This window comes from Trachinotus anak, unplaced genomic scaffold, assembly GCF_046630095.1.
Source record: "Trachinotus anak isolate AG129_WGS33_773 ecotype Australia unplaced genomic scaffold, CSIRO_AGI_Tana_v1 ptg000033l, whole genome shotgun sequence".
NCBI lineage: Eukaryota > Metazoa > Chordata > Actinopteri > Carangiformes > Carangidae > Trachinotus > Trachinotus anak.
In genome coordinates, this window is record NW_027273884.1 from 8,840,446 (window position 1) to 8,865,183 (window position 24,738).

The 24,738-nt window shown below is 41.4% G+C and overlaps 1 protein-coding gene across 2 annotated transcripts; it reads right to left on the bottom strand.

Annotated features, from left to right (window-relative positions):
• Positions 1-866: 866 nt before the first annotated feature.
• Positions 867-17,810, bottom strand: LOC139614048 (protein NLRC3-like). 2 transcript variants are annotated; one of them, XM_071471142.1, is made up of 11 exons: positions 17,722-17,810; positions 14,762-14,893; positions 14,500-14,649; positions 14,120-14,245; positions 9,334-9,412; positions 8,950-9,178; positions 6,997-8,788; positions 6,709-6,882; positions 6,265-6,438; positions 5,836-5,882; positions 867-4,631 (listed from the first exon to the last, which is right to left on the bottom strand). In XM_071471142.1, exons 2-11 carry the CDS (start codon positions 14,848-14,850, stop codon positions 4,105-4,107), a joined length of 3,387 nt encoding a protein of 1,128 aa, XP_071327243.1. In that variant the 5' UTR covers positions 14,851-14,893; positions 17,722-17,810; the 3' UTR covers positions 867-4,104. The 2 variants fall into 2 exon arrangements, with proteins under 2 accessions (XP_071327243.1, XP_071327242.1); XM_071471141.1 differs by having other exon boundaries at positions 17,130-17,808.
• Positions 17,811-24,738: the final 6,928 nt, after the last annotated feature.

Sequence of the window (24,738 nt, forward strand, 5' to 3'; positions counted from 1 at the left end):
ACACTGATGGTGCGTCTGTTCAGTTTCCTGAAGGTTAGAGCTCCGTGCCTGCAGCACTGGTACACTTGAATGAACTGCTGCCATCATTAATGTTGTTAGTTAAACAAATTCAACACAAGGTGCATGTCGTGTGTTATTTATAACATCACTGTTCTGTTCCTTCTTTTGGTCAGAGACGTATTTTAATCAGTAAAGTCTTTCTGACAGAAAGAGAAGAATTAATCACAACTTTCAGTCAGTCGAGCGGGCTGTGACTATTTACTTTTTTTAGTTTTAGTTTTAGTTTTTATTTGTTTTTATTTCAAACCTTTAGTCCATGAAGCCGAGTCACACTTCTCTAAAACAGAATGCTCTCTGTGCAATACCCCCCACCCCCCAAGAGTAAAAAAAAAAACAAACTAAGAAAAATGAGCCTGGGAAAAAAAAGGTTTTTCCTCCAGGGCTTCTGTAAGAAAAATGTCTGCTGGTTGAGTGGTTAATGACACAAGGTCACCTGTGTTCACTAAAGAGAATAATCACAACACTGACGGAGGAGAGTGAGCAACATGTCAGAGGCAGAGAGTTAGTCTACCACCTGAGTGTGTCAGCCATGAAGAGGATCAAGGTGCTAAAAAGGAGGGAACATGTCATCACTTTGACCTGTTTGTGTAACTGCATTTTCACATCATGTGCCAACAATAAAGAGGCTCCTACATTTATCTTGGAAATCCACTTTCATCTCTTTTTTGATGTTTTTCATTTTTACCAGTCCATAATTTTATAAAACACAATTTAATGAACAAGAGAGTGATTTCAGTTTCTTTCAGTCAGCACAGCACCATGTAACATGAAGTCTGTCAGGAAAAAGCCTCTGAAAATCAGCAGCTGGATAGAAACTCAATAAAACTAACTCTGTCTTTATTTTCCTGGTAATTACAACCAAATGACATAGTTCATTTCAGAAAAAACCAAAAGCAGCACAGGTTATACCTGAAGAAAAATCATAAGTTTATCTTTTTTCATGTCTTTGTGACCAGTTTTCAGCTCATGTATGAAGAACAACGAACTGGAATTGAGTTTGTGTTAGGTGTCCCCCGTCAGTCCATCTGAATGACAGCCATTTCACACAAAAACTGACCTGCAGCTTTAAATGACAACTAAAAATGGGACAGTGTTTTTATTTGCTGTCCTGCAGTCTGTTTCATGAGTTCACATCCTGCACTGAAGCCTAAAGGTCACCCCTGTTTTTGAAGACCTGGTCTTCAAAGACCAACACAACCAGGACAGGAGATCTGAGAGGACACAGCTGCTCATAGACAGAGGAGGGGAACGTGTGGGTGTGAAGTCCTGCATATATGTCAGAGTTAAGGTGATTTAACTGTTGCTATTGAATATGAAATTAGCTGAAAATTCAAATTCCTGCCTCCTCTGATTTAATTGTTCTTCACAGTTCATGTGTGTTCTACAGGAGAGAGTCTCAATATGAGTCAGTTACTGAACTGGACAGTACATCTGAGTCAGCTGTGGGGAGGAGATGGTGAATTTTTTCTCTAACAGAGACAATTTTATTTGTAAAGAAGCTCATAAAGTCATTACAGCTGAGGGCTAAAGGTATAGATGGATCAACAGAGCTGTGGCTGTCTGTCAGCCTGGCTACAGTGCTGAACAGAAACCTGGGATTATTCTTGTTTTCTTCTATCAATGATGAATAATAGGATGTTCTGGCTTTACGGAGGCTTTTTTTATACGCCAATAGGCTGTCTTTCCAAGCCTTTAGAGATTCTTCCAGGTTAGTAGAACGCCACCTTCTTTCTAGTTTCCTTGAACTTTGCTTTAAAGCTCGTGTTTCTGAGTTGTACCATGGAGCTAGCCTCCTCTGACTCACTACCTTCTTTCTCAGAGGGGCTACAGTAGTGTTGCACACAGTCAACAAGATCAACTTGTGTGGATGTGAAGTTGAGAGAGCTGCCTTCTACTGTATTGATACATGGCACTGGGCTAAATACCAGAGGGATTCTTTCTTTAAATGTGATAACAGTATTGTCAGGCTCCTGCTGTGATGATGCTGTATGATCATAACTGTGAATGTTCATAGAAAATGGGCAGATAAAAGCGGGTTTTGAGGAAATATCATTAAATGTTCAGTGTCTATGCCAGAACAAAATGGAGGGTGTGGTTAAAACAGTGAGTGGGTTCATTAACATGAATGTTAAAATCACCCACTATGATAACTTTATCTGTGCTGAGAACTAACTCAGATAAAAAGTCAGAGAACTCAGAGGAGAGCTCAGATTCAGGGACAGGTGGGTGATATACAGTAACTAGTAGGACTGGTTTATGGGTGTGACAGACTAAGAATAAGATTTTTTAAATTCATTTTCACACCTACAGCTTGTTTGCTCTGGTCTGATTCAGTTGATGAGTTTGTAAAACTTGTATCATTTTCCTTTTGGTTCAGTTTGTTTTCACACTGAGAGAAATTCAAGTGAACCACAACACATCATTGTGAGAACGTCCACTACACTGATTGGTCAGATTGGAGGGAGCAGGAACTGACATCCTAAAGTGAACACTTGTTCACTTTAGGATGTCATCATGATGCTGCACAGACTCTGACTCTGATTGGATACTCTGCTGTGAGACATTAGAGAAGGATGGAGCTTATGCTGAGGATGAACAATGTCATACTAACATCACTAACATCACGTCCAGATCACACCTGTGAGCTTACCTGCTGGTGGGGTTGGATCAGTTCAGAACTCAGAATACATTTGACTGCAGTGTCGCTAACTTCAAGTCTCTCAGAATGGAGCTGCCAGTGACCAGAGTTTGTTCCAGAGTGACTGAATTAAAATACCAGAGCCTACACTGTAAGAGATGAAGGTGAATGATGGACAGTAGAATTAAACAATGGGGTATTCTGTAAAATATAACAGTAAATAAAAACCTGTTAAAACAGATGACCATGAGATGAACTGTAAAAAAAAACTAAAAACATTGGATGTGTTGTCTAAGTAAAAGACCAGAGCCTGGATTCACAAAGCATCTTCAGGCTAAAAGTTTCTCCTCACTGTCTGATTCAGGAGAAACTCCTAAAAATACTGGTCCTGTCAGTCCTGATTCAAGACTCCTCATGTTTTTGACTCAGACTAATTCACAAAGGCTAAAAGTAGAACCTGAGTCTGAAGAAATTAAAAGTAGTGGAGAGGATCCTGACTCACAGAGACCAGATCACCTGGCCCACTCAGACCAGATCCCAGAGAATCATAAAGGGCTGTGGTCCCCTCACAATGTGGGTTTGTAATGTTGACACTTGGAGATCTCCAGCATCTGTGAGACGATCTGTTCATCAAACAGTTAATGTTCTCTGTAGAACCCACATCACAGGACAGTTCATACAGTTCCCTTCAGATGTTCAGCAGCTACAAAGAAATGAAGCAGCCTCATCAGGTCACCTTGGTGTGATCAGAGCCAGAGATGGAACCATGTAACACAGGTTTTGTTGATGCTGATGGTCCTGGTGGTCCTGGTGGTCCTTATCACACAGGTACAGTCGGTCAATCACACGGTGGCCCCGCCCTAATGCATCACTGCTTTATGGTCTATTTTCCTCTAGATGGACCATAATTTAAAAATGGAACATGTATTTAAGAAGACTTGAAACTAGAGACTGAGACCATAAACTCATTAGGAAAACATTTACTGAGGTAATAAATCAAGTGAGAAGTAGAAACATTTTCCCATAGACTTCAATACAATCTGACTTCTTTTTACAACCAGTGGAGTCGCCCCCTGATGGTCATTAGATAAAGACCAGGTTTAAGGCTCTTCATCACTGGCTTCACTTTTCAGACCCAGAGTGTACATCCAGGTTTATAGATGGTCTCTGAGTCAAGCAAAAACCATTAACGATGTGATACAGTTGCCTAGAAATGGGTACAGCTTTGTTTTGCTTTTAGTGGCAATTAATTTTTATTGTAAAGGAATTTATATCTGGAGTTTATGTGACTTTAGCTGGTCTTGTGTTCCACAGTTGACAGCCCTTTATGAAGGAAGCTGAAAAATGAGGAAAAATAACTGTGCTGTCTGAGTGAGTACAGCATGTACTGTCTGAGACTCCCTCTGCTACACTGAACACAGAGACACTGAGGAACCAGACCAGAACCCAAACCCAGGATACAGAGGTTCAGTGAATGTAGTGTTGAAGGTGTGGAGGTGGATCAGTGAGTCAGAGGAGACTCTGTAGAAGGACAGAGTGCCAGCAGGACAGTCCACATACACTGCTACTCTGTTAGAGACAGAGGAGGAGGGGAGGGATGTTTGTGTGTTATTGTGACAGACATAGTAACCATTATCAGAGCAGATCAGTTTCCAGGACTGCTCATTCCGTCCAAACCAACACTCATCACTGTCTCCTTTCCTTCTGATTCCTCTGTAACTCACTGCTACATCAACCCTTCCTCTCCTCTCAACCTCCCAGTAACAGCGACCAGTCAGACCATTTCTACACAGCAGCTGAGGCCAGAAGTCAAATCTGTCTGGATGATCGGGATATGACTGATTCTCTCTCACATGTATCACAGTCTGGTTGTTGTCAGACAGTTTGATCTTTGGGTATACTGTGTTTGTGTCGAGTGTGAATTCACAGGAATCTGTGGGAGAGAACAAGACACAATAGAGATTGTTATTGATCTATTATCTGATCACTTATTGACAGTTTGATGATGACTCCACCACTTATTAAAGTGATAACCCTTTCCACCTAACCAAGTCTCTGCAGTTGGCCATGACGGAATGTGATTGGGCCCCTTGGACCTATGTCACTGTACCTGCCTTGCAGTATAAAACCATCACGATTTGTGCAAAGGTCCTCTTGCTTATTCAGTTCACCACTTGAAAGCAGGCCCTTATTTACAGGAAGCAAGATAGTGGTCTGATGGCAGCTGCATCAGCCACAGCCCCTATGGGACTACTCAACATGAGACCTCAGCTGCTTTGGTTTATCAGCCAGAGTCCAGTGTTGAGAGCTGCTGTTCTGGCTGAATCCCCTCAACCTCTCAACGTGTGTTAAGATGGGTTCAGTTACACTCTGTGGGTTGATAAAAACCGATGCCTCCCTATACAGTTGTGGAGCACATAAGACCCAACACATCAAGGGCTGTGGGCTGCATTTTACAGTGGACCTGGCTTCGACTGGCAGACTGGTGCCTCCACTCATAGGTGGTGGAGAACATATGGGCTCTTTTCAGACAAGCAGAAGTAGATTTGTTTGCTTCACAAGACTCAGCTCACTTTCCACTATGGTTCTTAATACAGAATGACAATCCCCCTATGGGTCACAATGATTTAGCTCACCACTCTCAACTTTACACATTCCCTCCCTTTCCCCTTTTGCAGCAAGTGCTGGACAAAGTGGGGGAGAAAAAGACGCAGGTAATCCTGGTTGCCCTAAACTGGCCAACGCAAACATGGTGCCATGGCCACTGCCCCTGCAACCTGACCTACTGACTCTGGCAAGAGGGGTAATTTCCTCAAATATGGAAGTTGGCGGCCCGGGAGTCGAGTGGTTAGGGCGCGTACCATGTGTGAGCATGAGGTGAAATACAGGTGCTAGAGGATGTTTGTACAGTGATGGTGCACTGCTGTAGGCCAGAGGGGCCCAATCACAACCTGTCACAGCCAAGTGCAGAGACTTGGTTGGGTGGAAAAGTCCACCACTCTATTCAGTGGTGTTGTCTGGAGACGGCACAAGGCATTAGTACAAACTCTCATTCTCATTTGGAAAACCAAGGTTGTGGCTCAACCCAGACATTTTTAAAACTTTGTTTTAATGAATCAAACTAAAAACACACTTACACTTCCTCAGACCTGGTCTCAACCATTGGACTCCACCAGGCTCTGCCCTGAAAGGAAAAGGGGGGTCAGACCGGCACGTTCTCTTTCAGCATGCATTACATGGATGTGGACTTAATGACCATGTCAGTGTGGCATTTAAATTTTCTGGAGGAAAAATTAATTGTTTAGATGAATCAAGTCAATAGATTAACTGATAGAAAAATAGTTGTTATTGGGAACCTTCTCTTTGTAATATACACAATCTCCTTGGGTCCAATTATCTGCTCGCATGGCTTCTCACATCACTGCTATGCAGACAACACCCAACTATACCTGTAGTTCTTGCCAGACAACCCCATTGCCTCTGCCTGGGTCATGGCCTGTTAAGTCAAAAAGGAGATTTTTTTCACTTTTCAACCTGGTCTGTGGCTGCAGCAGACCTCTCCATACCTGAAAGTGGCCAGTGTCCGATCTGGATCTTTGAGTCCAGCAGACAGCAGCTTTACTCCTGATTCTCCTGGATTGTTGTAGCTCAGGTCTAGCTCTCTCAAATGGGAGGTATTGGAGCTCAGAATTGAGGCCAGAGAAGCACAGCCTTCCTCTGTGATCAGACAGCCTGACAGACTGCAGACACACAAAACAACACAGAGTAATCCTCTGTCAACACTAGGCCTCGTATTTTTTTGTCATTTGATTGGAATGGAACTAAAATGAAGCAAAGATGAGAGAAAATAATGAAAAATCCTCATTGAAAGTGATTCTCTGAGTCTAAAACAAGACTAATAAACATTCATAAAATGTACTTTACAGAATCCTACACAGGTTAGCTCTTCATCCACTATTGTAAATCAGATTTTAAAACATCATCTCTGAAGCAGGTTGACGAATCCTGACCTGAGACTTTCCAGTGTACAGTGTGGACTCTCAAGTCCAACAGACAGAAGCTTCATTCCCGAATCCTGCAGGTTGTTGTTACTAAGGTCCAGATCTCTGAGACTGGAGGACTGGGAGCAGAGGATTGAGGCCAGAGCTTCACAGCTTCTTTCTGAGAGGTTACAGTCACTCAGTCTGAAGAGATGATAATGAGGAATTAAAGAAGAAAGGAAATTATTTTCTCTCCTGTTGAACAGATAGATGTATCTTTATATAATGATGAATAAATCCAACTATCTGTACACTTACAGAGCTTTGTTACAGGCTTTGACCACTGGCAGCAGCCTCAGAAGGGCCTCCTCTGTAGGACAGTATTTCTTAAGGTCAAACACCTTCAGATCTGTTTCTGATGATAGTAAGATGAAGACCAAAGCTGACCATTGAGCAGGAGACAGATTATCTGTGGAGAGACGTCCTGTTCTCATGGACTGTTGGATCTGCTCCACTAGAGAATGATCGTTCAGTTCATTCAGACAGTGGAACAGGTTGATACTTTTCTCTATAGATGGAGTCTCCTCAATCTTCTTCTTGATGTACTGGACTGTTTCCTGATTGGTCTGTGAGCCACTTCCTGTCTGTGTCAGCAGACCTCGTAGGAGAGTCTGATTGGTCTGCAGTGAAAGACCCAGGAGGAAGCGAAGGAACAAGTCCAGGTGTCCATTTGGACTCTGTAAGGCCTTGTCCACAGCACTCTGGTAGAATTGTGTTGGTTTGTCTCCAAACAGTTTAGACCACAGGGAGGTTGATTCTGACATCAGATTGACTCCAGAGATGATGAAGGTCAGATGGACATGAAGAGCAGCCAGAAACTCCTGAACACTCAGATGGACGAAGCAGAACACCTTGTCCTCGTACAGCCCTTGCTCTTCTATAAAGATCTGTGTGAACACTCCTGAGTACACTGAGGCTGCTCTGATATCGATGCCACACTCTGTCAGGTCTGATTCATAGAAGATCAGGTTTCCTTTTTGCAGCTGCTCAAAAGCCAGTTTTCCAAGAGACTCAATCATCTTCCTGGTCTCTGGACTCCAGTGTGGATCTGACTCAGCACGTCCATCATACTTAACATTCTTCAATTTGGACTGAACCACCAGGAAGTGTATGTACATCTCAGTCAGGGTCTTGGGCAGCTCTCCTCCCTCTCTGGTTCTCAACACATCCTCCAGAACTGTAGCAGTGATCCAGCAGAAGACTGGGATGTGGCACATGATGTGGAGGCTTCGTGATGTCTTGATATGGGAGATGATCCTGCCCGCCTGCTCCTTATCTCTGAACTTCTTCCTGAAGTACTTCTCCTTCTGTGGGTCAGTGAACCCTCTGACCTCTGTCACCATGTCAACACACTCAGGAGGGATCTGACTGGCTGCTGCAGGTCGTGTGGTTATCCAGAGGCGAGCAGAGGGAAGCAGGTTCCCCTTGATGAGATTTGTCAGCAGCACGTGCACTGAGGTGGACTCTGTGACATCAGTCAGGATCTCAGTGTTGTGGAAGTCCAGAGGAGGTCGACACTCATCCAGACCATCAAAGATGAACACAACCTGGAACTGATCAAACCTGCAGATTCCTGCTTCTTTGGTTTCAGTGAAGAAGTGATGAACAAGTTCCACCAAACTGAACTTTTTCTCTTTCAGCACATTCAGCTCTCTGAAAGTGAAGGGAAACGTGAATTGTATGTCCTGGTTGGCTTTGTCTTCAGCCCAGTCCAGAGTGAACTTCTGTGTTAAAACTGTTTTCCCAATGCCAGCCACTCCCTTTGTCATAGCTGTTCTAATTGGTTCATCCCTTCCAGGTGAGGCTTTAAAGATGTCTTCTAGTCTGATGGTTGTTTCTGGTCTGTCTGGTTTCCTGGATGCTGTTTCAATCTGTCTGACCTCATGTTCATCATTGACCTCTCCAGTCCCTCCCTCTGTCATGTAGAGCTCTGTGTAGATGTTATTCAGAGGTGTTGGATTTCCTGCTTTGGCGATGCCCTCAAATACACACTGGAACTTCTTCTTCAGCTTGGATTTTAGTTTATGTTGATGAACTGGAGCAGAAGGTTCTGAGTAAAAAAAAGAATTTCAGTAAGTAGTTTATGAAGAAAATATGACATTTTAATTATCCTAAAGAATTTATATATAAATATATTTTCCCTCATCTCTTCAGATGTTAGTAAGTGTCTCATTTATCCATCATGTTAAAGCTTTAGAGAAATCTTCTTACTGCTCTGCAGACAGTCAGCCAGCTCCTCCTGCTTCATCCTCCTCAGGAAGTTCACTGTGATCTTCACAAATGCCTCTCTGCTGCTCCTCCTCTGCTCTTCATCCTCACTGTCCAACACCTCCTCATCCTCCCTCTGACTCTCTAAGCATTCTGGGTAATATGGACTCAGAACCTTCTGGATCTTCTTAAGCTCATTCTTCACAAAAGTGACAATGTCCTCCTCAAGCAGCTGGAACAGAAAACTATATGAGTGACACCATCAAATTAAACCATTGAGTCAAACATGAGATCCATGTTGGACAGACTGACAATCCACTGGTCTAAAAGTACAGCATGGACATTTTTGTGAACAGATGTGAAAGTAGTTGTTGTACATGTACAGACCATAAATATGGAGTCAAGCTTTGTTTGATGTTGTTGAGCAGACTGTCCACTGGGAACGTTTGAGCTCTTCTGGTCCACTCTGTGGAGGAATCATTAAGAATTAAGCTATTTCTGCAGACATAATTAATGTCCTTGTGAACCTATGATGAAACGGGTGTTATGAGTAATTGTACATTGCAAGGGCTCACAGTAGAGCTGGCATGCACATCTCCCAAATCTCAACAACTAGTGGTGTTGACCTGCAAAAAATGATTAGAATGATTAAATGATTAGTTGACCCATCACCTTGTCACACACTTTTCATCTTTTTCTTTTGGAGTTTGTGCATAGTTGTATATCAGGATAGTACCAGCACATCTTCTGGCAGAGGAGGAGCCACTAAATTCCTCTTCAAGCCACATCCCTTTGTTGCCTATCTTGTCACTGTTTCATCCATTTACTTTTTTTGCAATTCTTTATTAAGAGGATAATTGAAAACATTTAATCAATTACAGAGAAACAGTCCTGGAGTTACAAAGTAGTCTGCAGTAAACAACAGCAGCATGACCTAGAACCCCTTCCTTCTCAAAATTCAGAGGTGACTGTGGAGGCCAATTGAGTGCAGTGAACTCATTGCCATGTTCAAGAAAACAGTTTGAGATGATTTGAGTTTTGTGACATGGCCATCAGAAGATGGGTACACTGTGGTCATAAAGGGATGGACATGGTCAGCAACAATAATCAAGTAGGTTGTGGCATTTAAACGATGCTCAGTTGGTACTAAGGGGCCCAAAGTGTGCCAAGAAAATATCCCCCACATCATTACACCACCACTACCAGCCTGAACCGCTGATACAAGGCAGGATGAATTTATGCTTTCATATTGTTAATGCCAAATACCATCCAAATGTTGCAGCAGAAATCGAGACTCATCAGACCAGGCAACATTTTTCCAATGTTCTATTGTCCAATTTTGGTGAGCCCATGCAAACTGTAGCCTCAGTTTCCTGTTCTTAGCTGAAAGGAGTGGCACCCTGTGTGGTCTTCTGCTACTGTAGCCCGCATCTGCTTCAAGGTTCGACGTGTTGTGCATTCAAAGATGCTCTTCTGCATACCTTGGTTGTAACGAGTGGTTGTTTGAGTTACCATTACCTTCCTATCAGCTCGAAGCAGTCTGGCCATTCTCCTCTGACCTCTGGCATCAACAAGGCATCTTTGCCCATAGAACTGCCGCTCACTGGATATTTTCTCTTTTTCAGACCATTCTCTGTAAACCCTAGAGATGGTTGCACAGTTGCAATATTTTACCACTCCTTACTCCAAATAAGGCCAAACTATAGTCTAAACATTTATGTGTGCAGATGCTATTGGACACCAAAGTCCACATTGTCACATTCTTACCGAATATTACATGTCTTGTCCTTTCACCTACTTAGCTCATCCTTGACACTAAGTAGATTTGAACAGAATCCTCTAAGTTTATGCTTTCCTTTTACCTCCTTATCTATAAGACCTTGGGTACCCCAGCTATGTAGGATAACAGTGGCTCCATCTACACACAGTCACAATATAAGCTAACAGTGAAACACTTCGGGTTGTTATGGACTGATTTTTCAGTGTGAGTGAGGCCTAGGAAAATGAGAAACACTGGAAGTGAAGAAAATTTCCTTCACACTTTCACTGCAACAACAAACCCTGTAGAAAACTGTATAAAAAAACTGGACGTAGCTTCTGTGACGTCATCCATAGGTTTCTGAGGAGCAATTCTGAAGCTCAAAGTGGGCAGTTCCACTGTTGCCATCTTACCAGTGCCTGACTCTGCCGAACTCTGGGCTAATCCAAAAATGAGCAAATGATAAGGTGGACATAAGAACATTTTTCATAAAGAGTAAACCGCTTTGAATCTGCAGCTGTACTCGGATAGCAAGCTAACTATAGCTTAAGTTATTCAAGATTCTTTATTGTTACATCCAGGACTTGATATTAGCACCCGCCCACCCGCCTAATGTGGATGGAACTCTGCCAAGACAATGGTAGGGGAAACACTGGTTATTAATAACAACTAATAACATACCCTTTTTATGTCTTTGTCTTAATCAGTTGCATGTTTTCATGCAAAAGGTTTGCTCAATCGAAAACCACATTAGCACAAGCTTTAGAAATAGAAAAGGAAAACTTCTTGACTCAGACAACAATAGCAGGGCAAAGATTGAGAGGCAGTGGGAGAGAAGGAATGGAGAAAAAGAGTGGACAGAATGAGGATGATTAATATGTTATTAAGCTTTTACATGTATATAGTTATTTGTGCAATTCATAGTTTGAAAGTTTCTACTGTACATATACAAGAGACAAGGAAATGAGAAAAGTATGAAAATTAGCCAAGAGGGAAATGTTTCAGAGAGTAAAGAGGAAAGGACCGAAGGAAACCTGTGGACTGTGAAGCAGGAAAAGAGGAGGACAGAGGGGAGGATGAGAGGAGTGAGAAAGAAATAAGGAGAGAGGAAAAAGAGAAAGCAGAAAGCTGTGAAGAACAGGAGAGCAGGCTCTGAGTGCTCTGGGCTTAGCCCCTGGATCCTATCAATCTGGATCTAAGCAGGCCTGCAGGAGAATGTTCCACCTCCAGTGGTACAAGTGTTTATTGAATAAAAATCATCCACTGCTAGAGTAGCATATTTCATCCCCTTAATCAGTAACAAACACAATCTTAGATTTGATTATATGACACTGCAGCCAAACTTACTCAAACTTACTACTCCTAGCTGCTCCTCCTTTACCGCTTGTGATTTCTTGGACATTTTCTGCAGTAAATAGGCCCTATCTCCAGCTTCTTCTGCAGAAGCAGATAATTACTGTTTTAATAAGTTTTGTATTTCTGGAATCATTTTCGGAGCTGGTACTGACTTCTAAACCTGCCTCCTATGCCCAGTCATGGGACCCTACAATCCTAAATATTGTTAATTCATCACTTACACTTGGCACTGTTACCATTAGTTTTAAACCTCTACTCAAGAAACCACACCTTGATCCAGGGTCTCTTTTTAATTATTAACCATCTCTAACCTTCTAAACATTTCAAAAGTACCAGAAACAGTTGTTATCGCAGCTATGTCTCCCACATAAATACCAGTCATTTTTCTGAACTTTTACCTTCAGGTCTTGTCACTCCACTGAAACTGCACTTACTTCACCCTTGTATATCCTTTTAAAAAACTCACACTCAGGACCTTAGAGGACAAAAATGGCTGCATCAAAAAACAACAATAACAATATTATACATTCATATTATTTTCCACACATCATGATCAGGACGATCATAACTAGCAAATATCATATAATTTAATATTAATTTTCAGGATTTTAACCCATTAATGCCAGTCTGTTTACATAAAGCCACTATAGTTTTTCTCAATGCACATATACACTTATTCCAATAGCCTACAGTGATAATACAGCAGCAATGTCTCTTATGGACCCCAGGAAAATTAATGTATTTGCTCCATCTGGTGTAAAATAATAAAATCTAAAATTTTGGAGCAAGGACATAAGAATGAAAGCCTAATAAAATAGAGAGTGTAATTTTATGCTGTAGTGGCAGAGGGATCAAAAATTGTACACACTGTATTATAAACATACTATAGGGACTGAGGTTGTAATTCCAAAATTCCCCCCAAAAAATACACAACTTTACCAAAATGTATGCCATATGCATTAACGCAGCCAAAATTAGTGAAAAATTAAAAAGCAAGAATAAAAATGTCCCTAAGGACCCACAAGGGTTAAGTGGTCAATGATCCTCTGCTGACTTTTTATTCAGCTTACACCTCTGTGCTTTTCTTACTCGATATCAGTACAGCTTTTGACACTTTAGATCTCCGTATACTCCTAGACAGATTGGAAAATCAATTTGGCGTCTCTGGCCTGGCACTCACCTGGGTTAAGTGTTTTCTATAATGATACTACATCAATATTCTCTGATATGAAATATGGAGTACCACAGGGCTCTGTTCTTGACCCTCTGCTGATGAACCAAGGAAAATGGCAGCCCACCACAAATCACTGTCAGAAATGCTGTCTTAAACAGACTTTTGTCCAGTTTACTTTTGTCCAGCATATTACGATTCAATTAAATTCAATTTTATTTGTATTGCGCCAAATCATAATATACATTATCTCAAGGCACTTTACAGGGTAAGGTCAAGACCTTACTTTGTTAATCAACACAGGATGTAATGTCATGGTCCTTTTTTATTGACTTTCTAGACTCTTTATGTTGGGACATTTGTTTATTTCCCGTTTTATTTTAAAGTACCTTGTGTTTCCGCTGTTTAATTGTTGTTTGTCTGTCTTGTTTTCTCTCCAATGTGATTACCCTTCCCCTCCTGGTGTATTTAAGTCTCTGTCTTCTCCTCTGTATTTGTCAGTTTGTCTGTTTTGCTCTTGTTGAGTTTTGAAACCAGCTGTGTGTTTCCTCAGTCTCTTTGATGGTTTATTCTGTGTTTTAGAGAAGCTGATCATGGTTCACCTGTTATCACTGACATGTTATGTCACATGACTGAATTAAAAGTGTTGATTTATGGAGGAGCTCAGTGGAAGCAGGGTAAGCATTTAGCAGCTGGATTGTACCTATGCTGTCTTGTGACAGCAGCAGAAGACACAACATCTTGATGTATCAGACAAAATGTCACACTGAGTTAAAAAGTTCCTGGTATGGGAACATAAATGACAAGAAACATACACATTTAATAAAGCTGCATACATAAGAATAGCAACATGAATCAGTAATATTACAGTGTTAGTAACACCTTACCGCTCTGGAGCAGAGGATAGTTGTTTAAAATCAATGAAGCGTTCATTTGAGTTGTCACTCTTGAAGGACACACAGCTGGGTCCAGATCCAGGTCCAGATTCAGCAGAGGCTGGTCTCCCATGGATCCTGGAAAAGAAAGCCACCAGAGAGTGAAATTCCTTTTTTAGTCTTCAACTGCAGAAGCTGCAGAATAAACTACCAGTTTTCAACAAGCAAAGACAAACACGGCAAAGTTCGATGAGAATTAAGTTTGAAAGATGTCATCAGACAGTGAACAGGCTGTGAAGCTGCTGATAAAATATCAACATTAGGTTTAAACTACATGACTGAGAACCTACACATATTAAATACTGTTAATGTTGATGTTAGTAACAGCTTACCTCTCTGCAGCAGAAGGTAGTTGTTTGAAATCAATGAAGCGTTCATTTGAGTTGTCACTCTTGAAGGACACACAGCTGGGTCCAGATCCAGGTCCAGGTCCAGGTCCAGGTCCAGGTCCAGCAGAGTCTGTTGTGTGCTTCTGCTCTGGGCTTCAACACAACACACACAGAGCTTTGAGTGTGAATACTGATGGAGCAGTGATCTGAGTGCTGAGCTCTGACATGGAGAAGAGTCATGGACAGTTAGAGATCCTCATCTCACCTCTGAGCTCTGGTCTGGCTCTCATGGTCCCCACACAGAGTGGTGTTAGAGTGAGGGGCTCCCTCCTCTCTGTCCTCACACTGATCCATGCTGCTGAGTTCACATCCACATCAGCTCACACACACTTTCTACCTTCATGTGGAGACAAAACACAAATCATTCATCTACACATCAACTGAAATTGACATAATTTCTCCTGTAAAAATACCAGCTGCTCCTCCACTGACTGACTCTTCTTCTCTGGTTCATATCAGTGTCAGTTGAACATAGTCAGACAGCAGTGTGAGGAAGAAGAAGCTGCTGTACTTCTATCAGTCCACTAGATGGAGTCATGAAGCTGCAATGACGTGAAGAGCAGCCCACACAATACAAGGACGACCATGAGCATTCACTGACGCATGGGACTGAGACCCATTCAGTCATTTCACTAACACTGAAAACTTAACTATAATTTATGAAAACATTCATTTATCAGTCTGCTTAACAGCTATAATAGTGATTAATTTCCTGGAAATCAAAGTGCACACTTTGGTCCTAATTAAAGAGGAAATAGAGACAATCTTCTGAGTCAGTTACTTTTGTTCTTTTAGTTTAGTTGAGTTTAAAGCATTTGTTGAATTCCAGAGGAATTTCCATAAAAAACTGCTGCATTTAAAACCAAAAAATATTCTTTCATTCACAACTGTATCATACAGACATGTTGAATTCTCTGTTCACCTGTAGATAAATTTCACGATTCATCTTCAGCTGAGCTGCTGTGGATAGACCACATTTAATTCCCATGTCTTCAACGCAACATGATGACCAACAGCTGCAGTCTGAGCTTTTTTTTTTTTTTTTTTTTTAAACCAAGCTTTATCCTGAAACAACACCCCATGAACAGTGAAGTGCCAGCAAAAATCAAGAACATAGAATCAGTTGTGGATTTAGTGAGGCACTTGTAAAAGAATTACTCAGGAAAACTATTACTAATACCACACTGTGAAAATACTCTGTTCAAAGAGGCCTTACTTTTTAAGTTGTTTTTTTTTTCCACAAAATACACACATATGTATAATTGTATATCAAAATAAATATTAAAATGCATGTTAATGCATCTGTAATGATAATAATAATAATAATAATGATAATACAGAATAATATAACACATGCACAGTTATAACATGTAATGGAATATTTCTTAATTGCAGCAAGTTGTGATGTTGTGAAGGATTTGAATACTCTGTCCATCCTCTGAGAAGCACTGTGAAGTTATTACAGGGCGGATATGACTTACAATAGCAACATCATTTTATGTTTTATATCAAAACTTTTAAATAAATCTATGTTGTCCTGCTGTGTCCTTCCTCGATTAATAGTCAAGTTTGCAACAGAGACACAAATAGGCACAGCTTCAATTAAAATACCAAATGTGCCTTAACAGACAGCTTTTCTGTTGCAATGTTGACAATCATAGAGATATAATCACCTACCAGAGCAGCTGAAATGTTTTATTGTCATTGTATTTATGGATATGTATTATCAATTTGATCAGGTAGAGTTTTTAATGAAAATCTGAAAATTAACTGTAATTCAATTCAATTCATTTTATTTGGATAGCGCCAAATCATAATATACATTATCTCAAGGCACTTTACAGGGTAAGGTCAAGACCTTACTTTGTTACAGAATAAACCCAACAGTTCCCACAAAGAGCAAGCGCTTGGCGACAGGGGGGAGGAAAAACTCCCTTTTAACAGGAAGAAACCTCCAACAGAACCGGGCTCAGGGTGGGGGGGGGTCTGCCTCGACCGGTTGGGTTTAGGAGAAGATAGAAAGAGGGGGAGGGGGAGGAGAGAGGAGAAAAGAGAGAGAGAGAGAGAGACCAGGAACAGCTGTGTAGGTAATGGTGTTATCAATAATAATGACAGGTAACAGTGGTTAATAGTAATGATGAGTAGTGGTGGATCTGGATCCTGCTGCTCCCGGGGCAGAGAGACCTGCAGAATGAGGACAGAGAGAGGGAGAGAGAGGAGAAGCACAAACTACGGGAGAGAAGAAAAATACAAAGTTAATGGCATGAAGTCATCGAGAGAGAGAGAGAGAGAGAGAGAGAGAAATAGGGAGAGAGCGCCCAGTGAATCATGGGAATCCCCCAGCAGTCTAGCTCTATAGCAGCATAGCTGTGAATTAAATGTAATGTCTCTGAAATGTTAAGAAAAAGAATAAAAAATAATAAATAAAGAAGCAGGACATGGAGATACTCAAGAACAGTACAATGTGGATTGTACTTTAAAAAAGTACTGGAGTTAATGTACTTATTCACTGTTCAGCACATAGACTGTATATAAAAAGGTTCAGCACCGTAAGTTAGAAATCCGTTACATACCGTCACATTACGTCATCACTCAAGTATGCGTTTACATAAAGACAAAGTCTCTGTTGAAGCAGAACTTGTGGCGCAGTTTTCTTCCGAAATCAATCATAATTATTTATGTAATAATAATAACAACAGTGTTAATCCCCTCGGCCCGCCACACCGAGTCCTCCTCAGTCCTGTAGAGTAAATCTAGTGGCAGACCATTCACCCACAGAGAAAGTCACAGCGTTCTCCAGCGGCTGTCCGGCCGAGCTCAGGCCGCATCTAGTGGCTCAGACAGCGGGAGAGCAGCGGCTAATCTCCGCCTCCTCCACAGGCAGATTCAGGCGGGAAAACACAGTAAACCACAGTAAAAACGACTCTCTGCTCAACTACTGACCATTAACTATCTCTGCTTCTACTCTTATTGCTCCGCTTCTACTGCAAATATTCAGACAACATGGCGGACACGTTATGGCCGGTCCAGACTTTACAGTTAGGCTACAGCTCGGCTTCAGTTACATTGTAATAACACCACAACAACACTACAACAACAACACGCGTCAGATTACTCAGGTGATAACGAGTAAAACCATAAAACATAAAAAAATGCTGACGTTACCTTCAGAGGGGAAAATGAGGGGCATCACACTGGCCGGTCATAGTGAAACTGCAGGTGGCCATGGAAACGGGGATTGGGGGTGGGACAGAATTAAAGGGACATGTTACAGCCATACTGTTACAGTTGTAGTTTGACTTTCGACGATTAAGGTACGTCCAAAGGATGTGTTGGTACGGTTAACAAGGACAGAAACCAGATTTAATATATATATATATCATGTCAATATGGACCAAAATCTCTGAGGAATGTTTCCATCACCTTGTTGAATCTATGCCACATTTCTGAAGGCAAAAGGGGTCCAACCCCGGTAATAGCAAGGTGTATCTAATAAAGTCATGCCAGCATGCATTGCGCTTGCGGTGAAAGACTATATCAAATTAAATACCAGGACCTGTATTCACAAATCATTTTGTCTTCCACCCAGAGTTCACCTAAATCACACTAAAGGTAGTGGATTCTCTGAAAAACATCTGTATGATAAAGTTTGTGCCGATCCAGGAGAATCTAATTTTACAATGTAAAATCATGTAATTAATGTAAAAACTTACATTCAGTTCACTCAATGGAAAGAATTGTTTTATTAAAAAATATTTAAAAAAATTTAAACCTGACTGAACCCTGACTGAGAGGCTGTAATCCACCTGTTGTATATAATGTTGTAATTTAAAATATATCTTATGTGAATAGGGAAATACATATAATCCTGACAATGGTAAAAATTTGATTTTTTTAAAATCTCAAATTTATTGGTGATATTTTAGATACAAATGTCATATTGTTCAATATGGACATGTGAAAAAGGCCATAATATGAAGAAAACTGGCTAAAAACAGTATGTTTGTCTTTATGAATAGTATTTTCTCATTTAAGATCTTGGTAAGAACTCTGGAATTAATGGCTTTAACCTTTGGAAACACATTTTTGCACATTTTTGTACTTTACACATCTCATCAAATGTTGCGGACTCAAACAGCACCTGTTTCATAGAATGACTCTACTGCAAATCATTACAGAAGCTGAGAGACCAGGGGTCTTGTGATCTTCCCAGTGAGGCTTACCAGAGCAGCAGCAAACCCTAACCCCAACCCATTGTAGCAGAGTGTTCATTAAGCACCCAAATTGTTAAGAAAGTTTGTTTTAGTAGACTAATTTACACATATGCACGTTGGTGCACACACAGTATTTTATACTAATATTTGCTTTTTTCTCTTGCACTGTCAACTGTGCTGCTGATATATTTTAAAATTATCAGGCACTGAGACACAAAGATTGCTTTTCTCTGATGCTTCTGTTAATAGTTACTCTACATAAGAACTTTTTGGTGTGAAACACATTAGATCCAGATCTGTCTTCTTCAGCTTTGTAACGTTGGATTAGACTGTTACATGTCTTCTGGTTAATTATTTTTATTATTTGGTATTTATACCTTGTGAACATGACAGCAGAGGAGATCACAACTGAAATCAAAATGTGATTATGATTTTGAATTTTTTTAAATTATTATTTAAAATGTGGGAGGACACCGGCACACCCGGGGTAAACCCACGCCTGCACAGGGACAGTGCTGAGTACTGAGCCACCGTGCAGGCCTGGAAATTTCTCACTGCGGACATTTTGAATAGTAAACCACAAAAGATTTACAGTCAGTTGAAAGTTTATCAGGGACAACTAAAACTAATGCAGGCTTATACAACAGTCCTGCAATAAATCTCTGAATTGTCTTGTGTTATGCAGGCAGGTTTTAGTGTTACCTTGTCCACCCATTTTATATCAACGAGGGGAGGCTAAACAAGACAAACACCTGTGTGCATAACAACCAAGATGTGTCAACTGCTATTATTTGTCAAAATGTTCGCTGTGAGAAAGATCTGTTGATGGCATTCATCTTGAAGGAAAGCAGCTCTCTAGTTTCTGGATGGCTCGCCACCTCATCAGACCTGCTACAAGTCAGATGAGGTGGAGGGTGAATGTGAAGATTTGAGAACTTGATTCTGGTTTCCTTCAAGATGAATACGGGGTTGGGGAGGGGCAGGGTGGTGGTGGTGGTGGTGGGGTGTTAGTTGCCCTTGATGCACCACTTGAAAGGCTTGATTAATGCCTTCCCCACAGATGAGAAAAACTGGGCAACCTTGGACTTCTTCTTCTTGGGTGGATGGCATTCAGGTGGATTTGTAGATACTTCACAAGAGCATCATCAAAATATGTGTCATCTGATGCTGTCGCAGCCTCCAATAGTTTTTCTGGAGAGCCAAACTCTTTGTGAAGGTCTTTAGTCATGGCCTTGTTGATTTTCTTCATCTTATCCTTAGATTTTCCAAAAGCAGAGCCACGGATGTTGACCTGATCCTGTGCTGCGTCTGACAAACACCTGGTGATGGCGTTGATGGCCTGTTGGGATCCACTAGTTTTGCTCGGGACTTTTGTGATGAGCCTCAGGAGAAGAGCAATCATGAGGTGGTTGGTCATCTCGTCTGGTACAGAAGAGGAGGTATCAGTTGACTCTGCAAAGGGCCCCTGTCCTGTCTCCTCGGGGTTTAACACTGGAGTGGGGGGACATTGTTCAGAACTCAGGGGACCTCCTTCTGTAGTGGGGTGACATACTTCAGGAGTGGGGGGACATCCTTCAGGACTATGGGAAGAGACTGCTGGAGGCTCAGAGTGTTTGTCAGGAGATTCTCCTGGAGCCAACTTGGGTAAGGTCAACTCGTGAGTATCAACATCGTCACAGACATTGAGACCATCTTCTTTGAAGGATTCAGATGGTGCAGCCTCAGGAGGTGGTGTCCGACTTAAATAAGAAGGTGTTGGAATCTGCTGGTCTCTGGGTTCAGGGGGACTCTGGCCTCATGGTGTCCTCTTCTGGTGTGGACAGCATCTTTGTGATTACATCCTGGATATCAGTTAGTGCACCAGACACTTCCTCACTGGTTGGAGTGTCTCCCAGTCCAACCATGCTGGACTGGGAGACATCATGCTGGATTCAGGTGTACGCCTGGGAGAGTCTGGAACAGCTCTAGGTAGCAGACATTCATCTTCAGTGAGTGTCAGCTGAGGGGACCGTGCACCCTGCTTGAGACTCACCAGGAACTCTAAGTGTCTTGTCTTAAACTTGCTCTTTAGCTCTGCCATCATTTTTTCATATTGTTCTTGGGCAAACCTGGAAAATCTGTGTTTGTGGCTGATCTGGATGGATTCGGTGGTGCCATCTGAAGGTCTGGCCTGTGAGGCAAAAAACTCTCTCACCTTGTCAAAAATTAACCTCATATTAAAATGAGGTGTTGGTGAGCTGCTTTTCTCACTGCATCCAGCAACATACTCAAAGTTATCATAATGCAGATCTTCTATTATAACATGGACGATATAAGATGCTGCATCCTGAGCGTCCAGAGAGATGTCAGACAGGGGAGAATCATTGCCCTGTTCTGCCATGTCTGGTGTCTTGCTGGACCATTTGAGGAAAATGTCAGTCACAGCTTTAGTGGCAGAGGGGACAGAAATCTTGGATTTTATGCTCTGAGGTGTTTCACATTTCTCTGGTTCCTCTATTTCAAGGATCTCTGGTGTTGCCTCAGAGCTTTTGTATGAGGAAGACTCTGTGACTTTTGGCTGCCAACACTCTCCCAGGCACTGGAATTTCAGCTTATCCAAATATCTTCTCAGACATTTGGTAGTGTGAGACACCATTTGACCAAGAGATCTGATGTTGGACACGGAGCCGCTGACAAAAACAGTCGGCTGTGACGGCCAAACAGGGCTGTTGATGGCTGCAGACGCAATGGAGTTCACCTTCTGTGAAACGTCCTTCTCAACTAGTGCTGTCAGCTGTTCAACACTGTCACATTTCTCCTGTGGGACATTAAGAGTGAGAGCAAAGCTCCCAGAGAGCGAGTCTCCCACACTTGTGCTGAGGTTCTCCAGAGATATGTTTATATCAGCCTGAGGTTCCCTCTTGTGAAAGCTCTCCTCAATCATTGGCTTCACAGCTCTCAGAACAATTGTACAGAGTATCTGTAGCACTTCTGTACACAAGTCAGTCAGCAAAACTGTTGTGGCTGAGTCCTGAATCCCTGCAGATAACATGTTCCACTGTGCTGCAGAGAACCTTCCAAAATATTTATTCACTACGGGCAAAAGAGCCTCAGGTGTGATGACAGTAGAGTTGTCCATTCTTGATATGGATCGGTCCATTGCAGACAATTATTGTTTCACAAAGCTGCTATAACTGCTACGCTTTGTTAGAAACTTACTGTGAATATTCATTGTTTGAATTCTCACTGTGGTTTCAGAGTATGCGTTTGAAGTCACTTGTCTGGAGTGAAAATGAAAAAACTAATTTCAAAAAGCAGATTACCATGGAGGTGTTCCACTATTTGACGTCACATGGATCAAAGGCATTTCTCTCTCTCTCTCTCTCTCTCTCTCTCTCTCTCATAGCCTACGTCCTAAAGGCAATACCTTTCTTGCTCTCTCCGTCCAGAGCCAGTCTTATACCACCCTGTCCCGGACAATACGTACACCATTTGACTAGGAATACATCAAATGTGCAGCATTGATGTATTCATCAGCATGACTCAAACGGCACTTGTTTCATACAATGACTCCAAAGCAAGAAACACTCACCTTCCCAAAGATCAAAAAGGAAATCAATCCTTAAGAAGAATGGTACTAGAAATTACAAAAATAATACATAACATGATGCAGAAAAAGATTGCTGAACAGATAGACAGCAAGAAGTTATGACATTTAGGCATAAATAATGAAATGCTGTGGTTTCAATGTAGGTCTACAATTGTAATCCATGCTATACCACACAGCATTTAAATGCTATACAAACTGCATCTTAGAAATGGTGTTAAATATAAATATAAATATAAATATAAATATAAATATAGGCCTTTTTTTCAGCAGCTGCTTGTGGAGACAGTGACATTTTAGTGACATTTTCTGTTAAAATTCACACATGTTAGATATTAAATCTCATTGTTCTAACAGAACTTTGAATCATGTTCTCATCAGCTGATTCATGTTCTGTTACATGTTCTGATTCATGTTCTGTTACATATTCTGATACATGTTCTGATTCATGTTATATTACATATTTGGATTCATGTCCTGTTACATGTTCAGATTCATGTTCTTAGACATGTTCTGATCATGTTTTGTTATATGTTCTGTTACATATGTTGTTTCATGTTCTGATACATGTTCTGCAGAATTTCTGTTTCCTTTTCTGCTTTAATTCCAGCCCATCAGGTCTGGAAAGTGTAACCTTCTCTCTGCAGTGGTTCATGGGTACACATGAAACGTTACTATGACAGGTTCAGAGATAATGGTTTAAGCAAGCTACGAGAGACAGAGGAACATCAGCTGACAGGTGCAGCCAGGTGAGTGTTGGAATGTCCCCTGGCTTAATAACACACACACACACACACACACACACACACACACACACACACAATATTTCAGTGTTGCATTTGAGGGGGACCTGTGTCGAACTACCACCGTTTATAACTTTGATTTCATCAGCTGATCAGGTGATGTTAAAGCTGTTAGATAAAGAGCAGTTTACTATTGTACTTGTATAAATCTGAGAGACAGATTCAACAGAGATGATCAGCCAAGGCCAGAATATCCCTCATATCCACATGGATGAAGGAACAAAACCCTTAAACTGAACCTCTCTAAGACTGAACTCTTGAGTCATCCCAACTATCCCAATATCCCAATATCACGATGAAGAGACTGATCTCTTCATCGTGATATCAAGATGAAAATCTCCTCTCCATGTCTGACCAGGGTCAAAGAAACCTGGTGTCATGTTTGATGGCCTGCTCTCCTTCTCTGACCATGTTGGATCCGTCTCCTGGTCCCAACTCTTTGTTCTATACAACATCAATAAAATCTGGTCTCACCTGACTCAGTCCTCCACCCAGCTCTTGGTCCGGGTCCTGGTTGTCTCTCACCTCTCCTCACACCCTAACTTGTCGAACTAGCACTGTGTGGGATCAGCATAATGAATTAATCTCTCTCCTCTTTATTTCTCCTCACGTCCATCCTGTTCTTTTAGTGACGCATTGCACTTGTCTGTTGGTGTAATCACCATCAGTCACCAGGTGTTAGGTTTTTACAGTTGTTATGTAATTATTTCTAGACATTGTGGAACGCTGTGTCTTCAGTAATCGCTGTCTTCTTGAGGATGTAAGTCACGTGTAAATCAAAGCGCTGTGTGGGAGGAGGAATAATCATCAGACTGTAAAGCAGCTGTAGTTTTCCCTGCAGGAGCCTGGAGGGTGGCGGTGGACTCATCAAGCAGGACTGGGTTCACCTGGTCTGACTGCCTGCTGCACTGTGGTGGTGGTTCTCTCTGGTTTGTGGTTTCTGTTCTCTTCAAAGTTACAACTCATGTGTGATGTTTCCTGACTAAATTACAGAGTGCTATACAAATCATTTTTATTTAATTTATTTAAATAAATATTATTATTTGAAGTATCTTGTAAAACGGTTTTCTTCTGTTTGTCCAGGTGTCAACTCTGCAGCCACACTGTGTCAACATCTGCTCAACCTCTGCCTGCAGAATACAGCAGAAAACTGAGGAACGTTTGATTTGATCATAATAAAGAAGCTTGAGAGAGATTTCTCATTTCTTAAAAATGCTATCAGTATAAACCATGTGGTTGCTGGACAGATTTCATATGATGATGTAATTGCTGATTTTGCATGATGTGTAATAGTGTAATAATGCTGCCCTGTCACCACTGACAGATTCATTTATCCTGAATCAGACCAACCCAGAACACGTCAGTTTCCGGTCACAGGATGATTCTGTTTGTTACAGGACAGCTGGGGACTAAACTCTTTTACCTTGACCTGAAGTTAAACAAACATAACTTCAGTATAATTCTGTCTCGTACAGACGTGTACAGATGTTACCACAGAAACACTGACTGCGTTCATGAAACATCTTTTGTTTCTCCTCCTCTTATTAATGAAGTGTATTTTTAACACTTTGTTCACTTG

Excerpts from the sequence above, each read along its gene's own strand:
- LOC139614048 (XM_071471142.1), bottom strand. The coding sequence starts at position 14,850 with ATGGATCAGTGTGAGGACAGAGAGGAGGGAGCCCCTCACTCTAACACC. Across the intron at positions 8,789-8,949 it reads GGCTGACTGTCTGCAGAGCA|AACCTTCTGCTCCAGTTCAT; the intron begins GTAAGAAGATTT and ends TTTTTTACTCAG. Across the intron at positions 4,632-5,835 it reads GAGACCAGGTCTGAGGAAGT|ATTCCTGTGAATTCACACTC; the intron begins GTAAGTGTGTTT and ends TCTCTCCCACAG.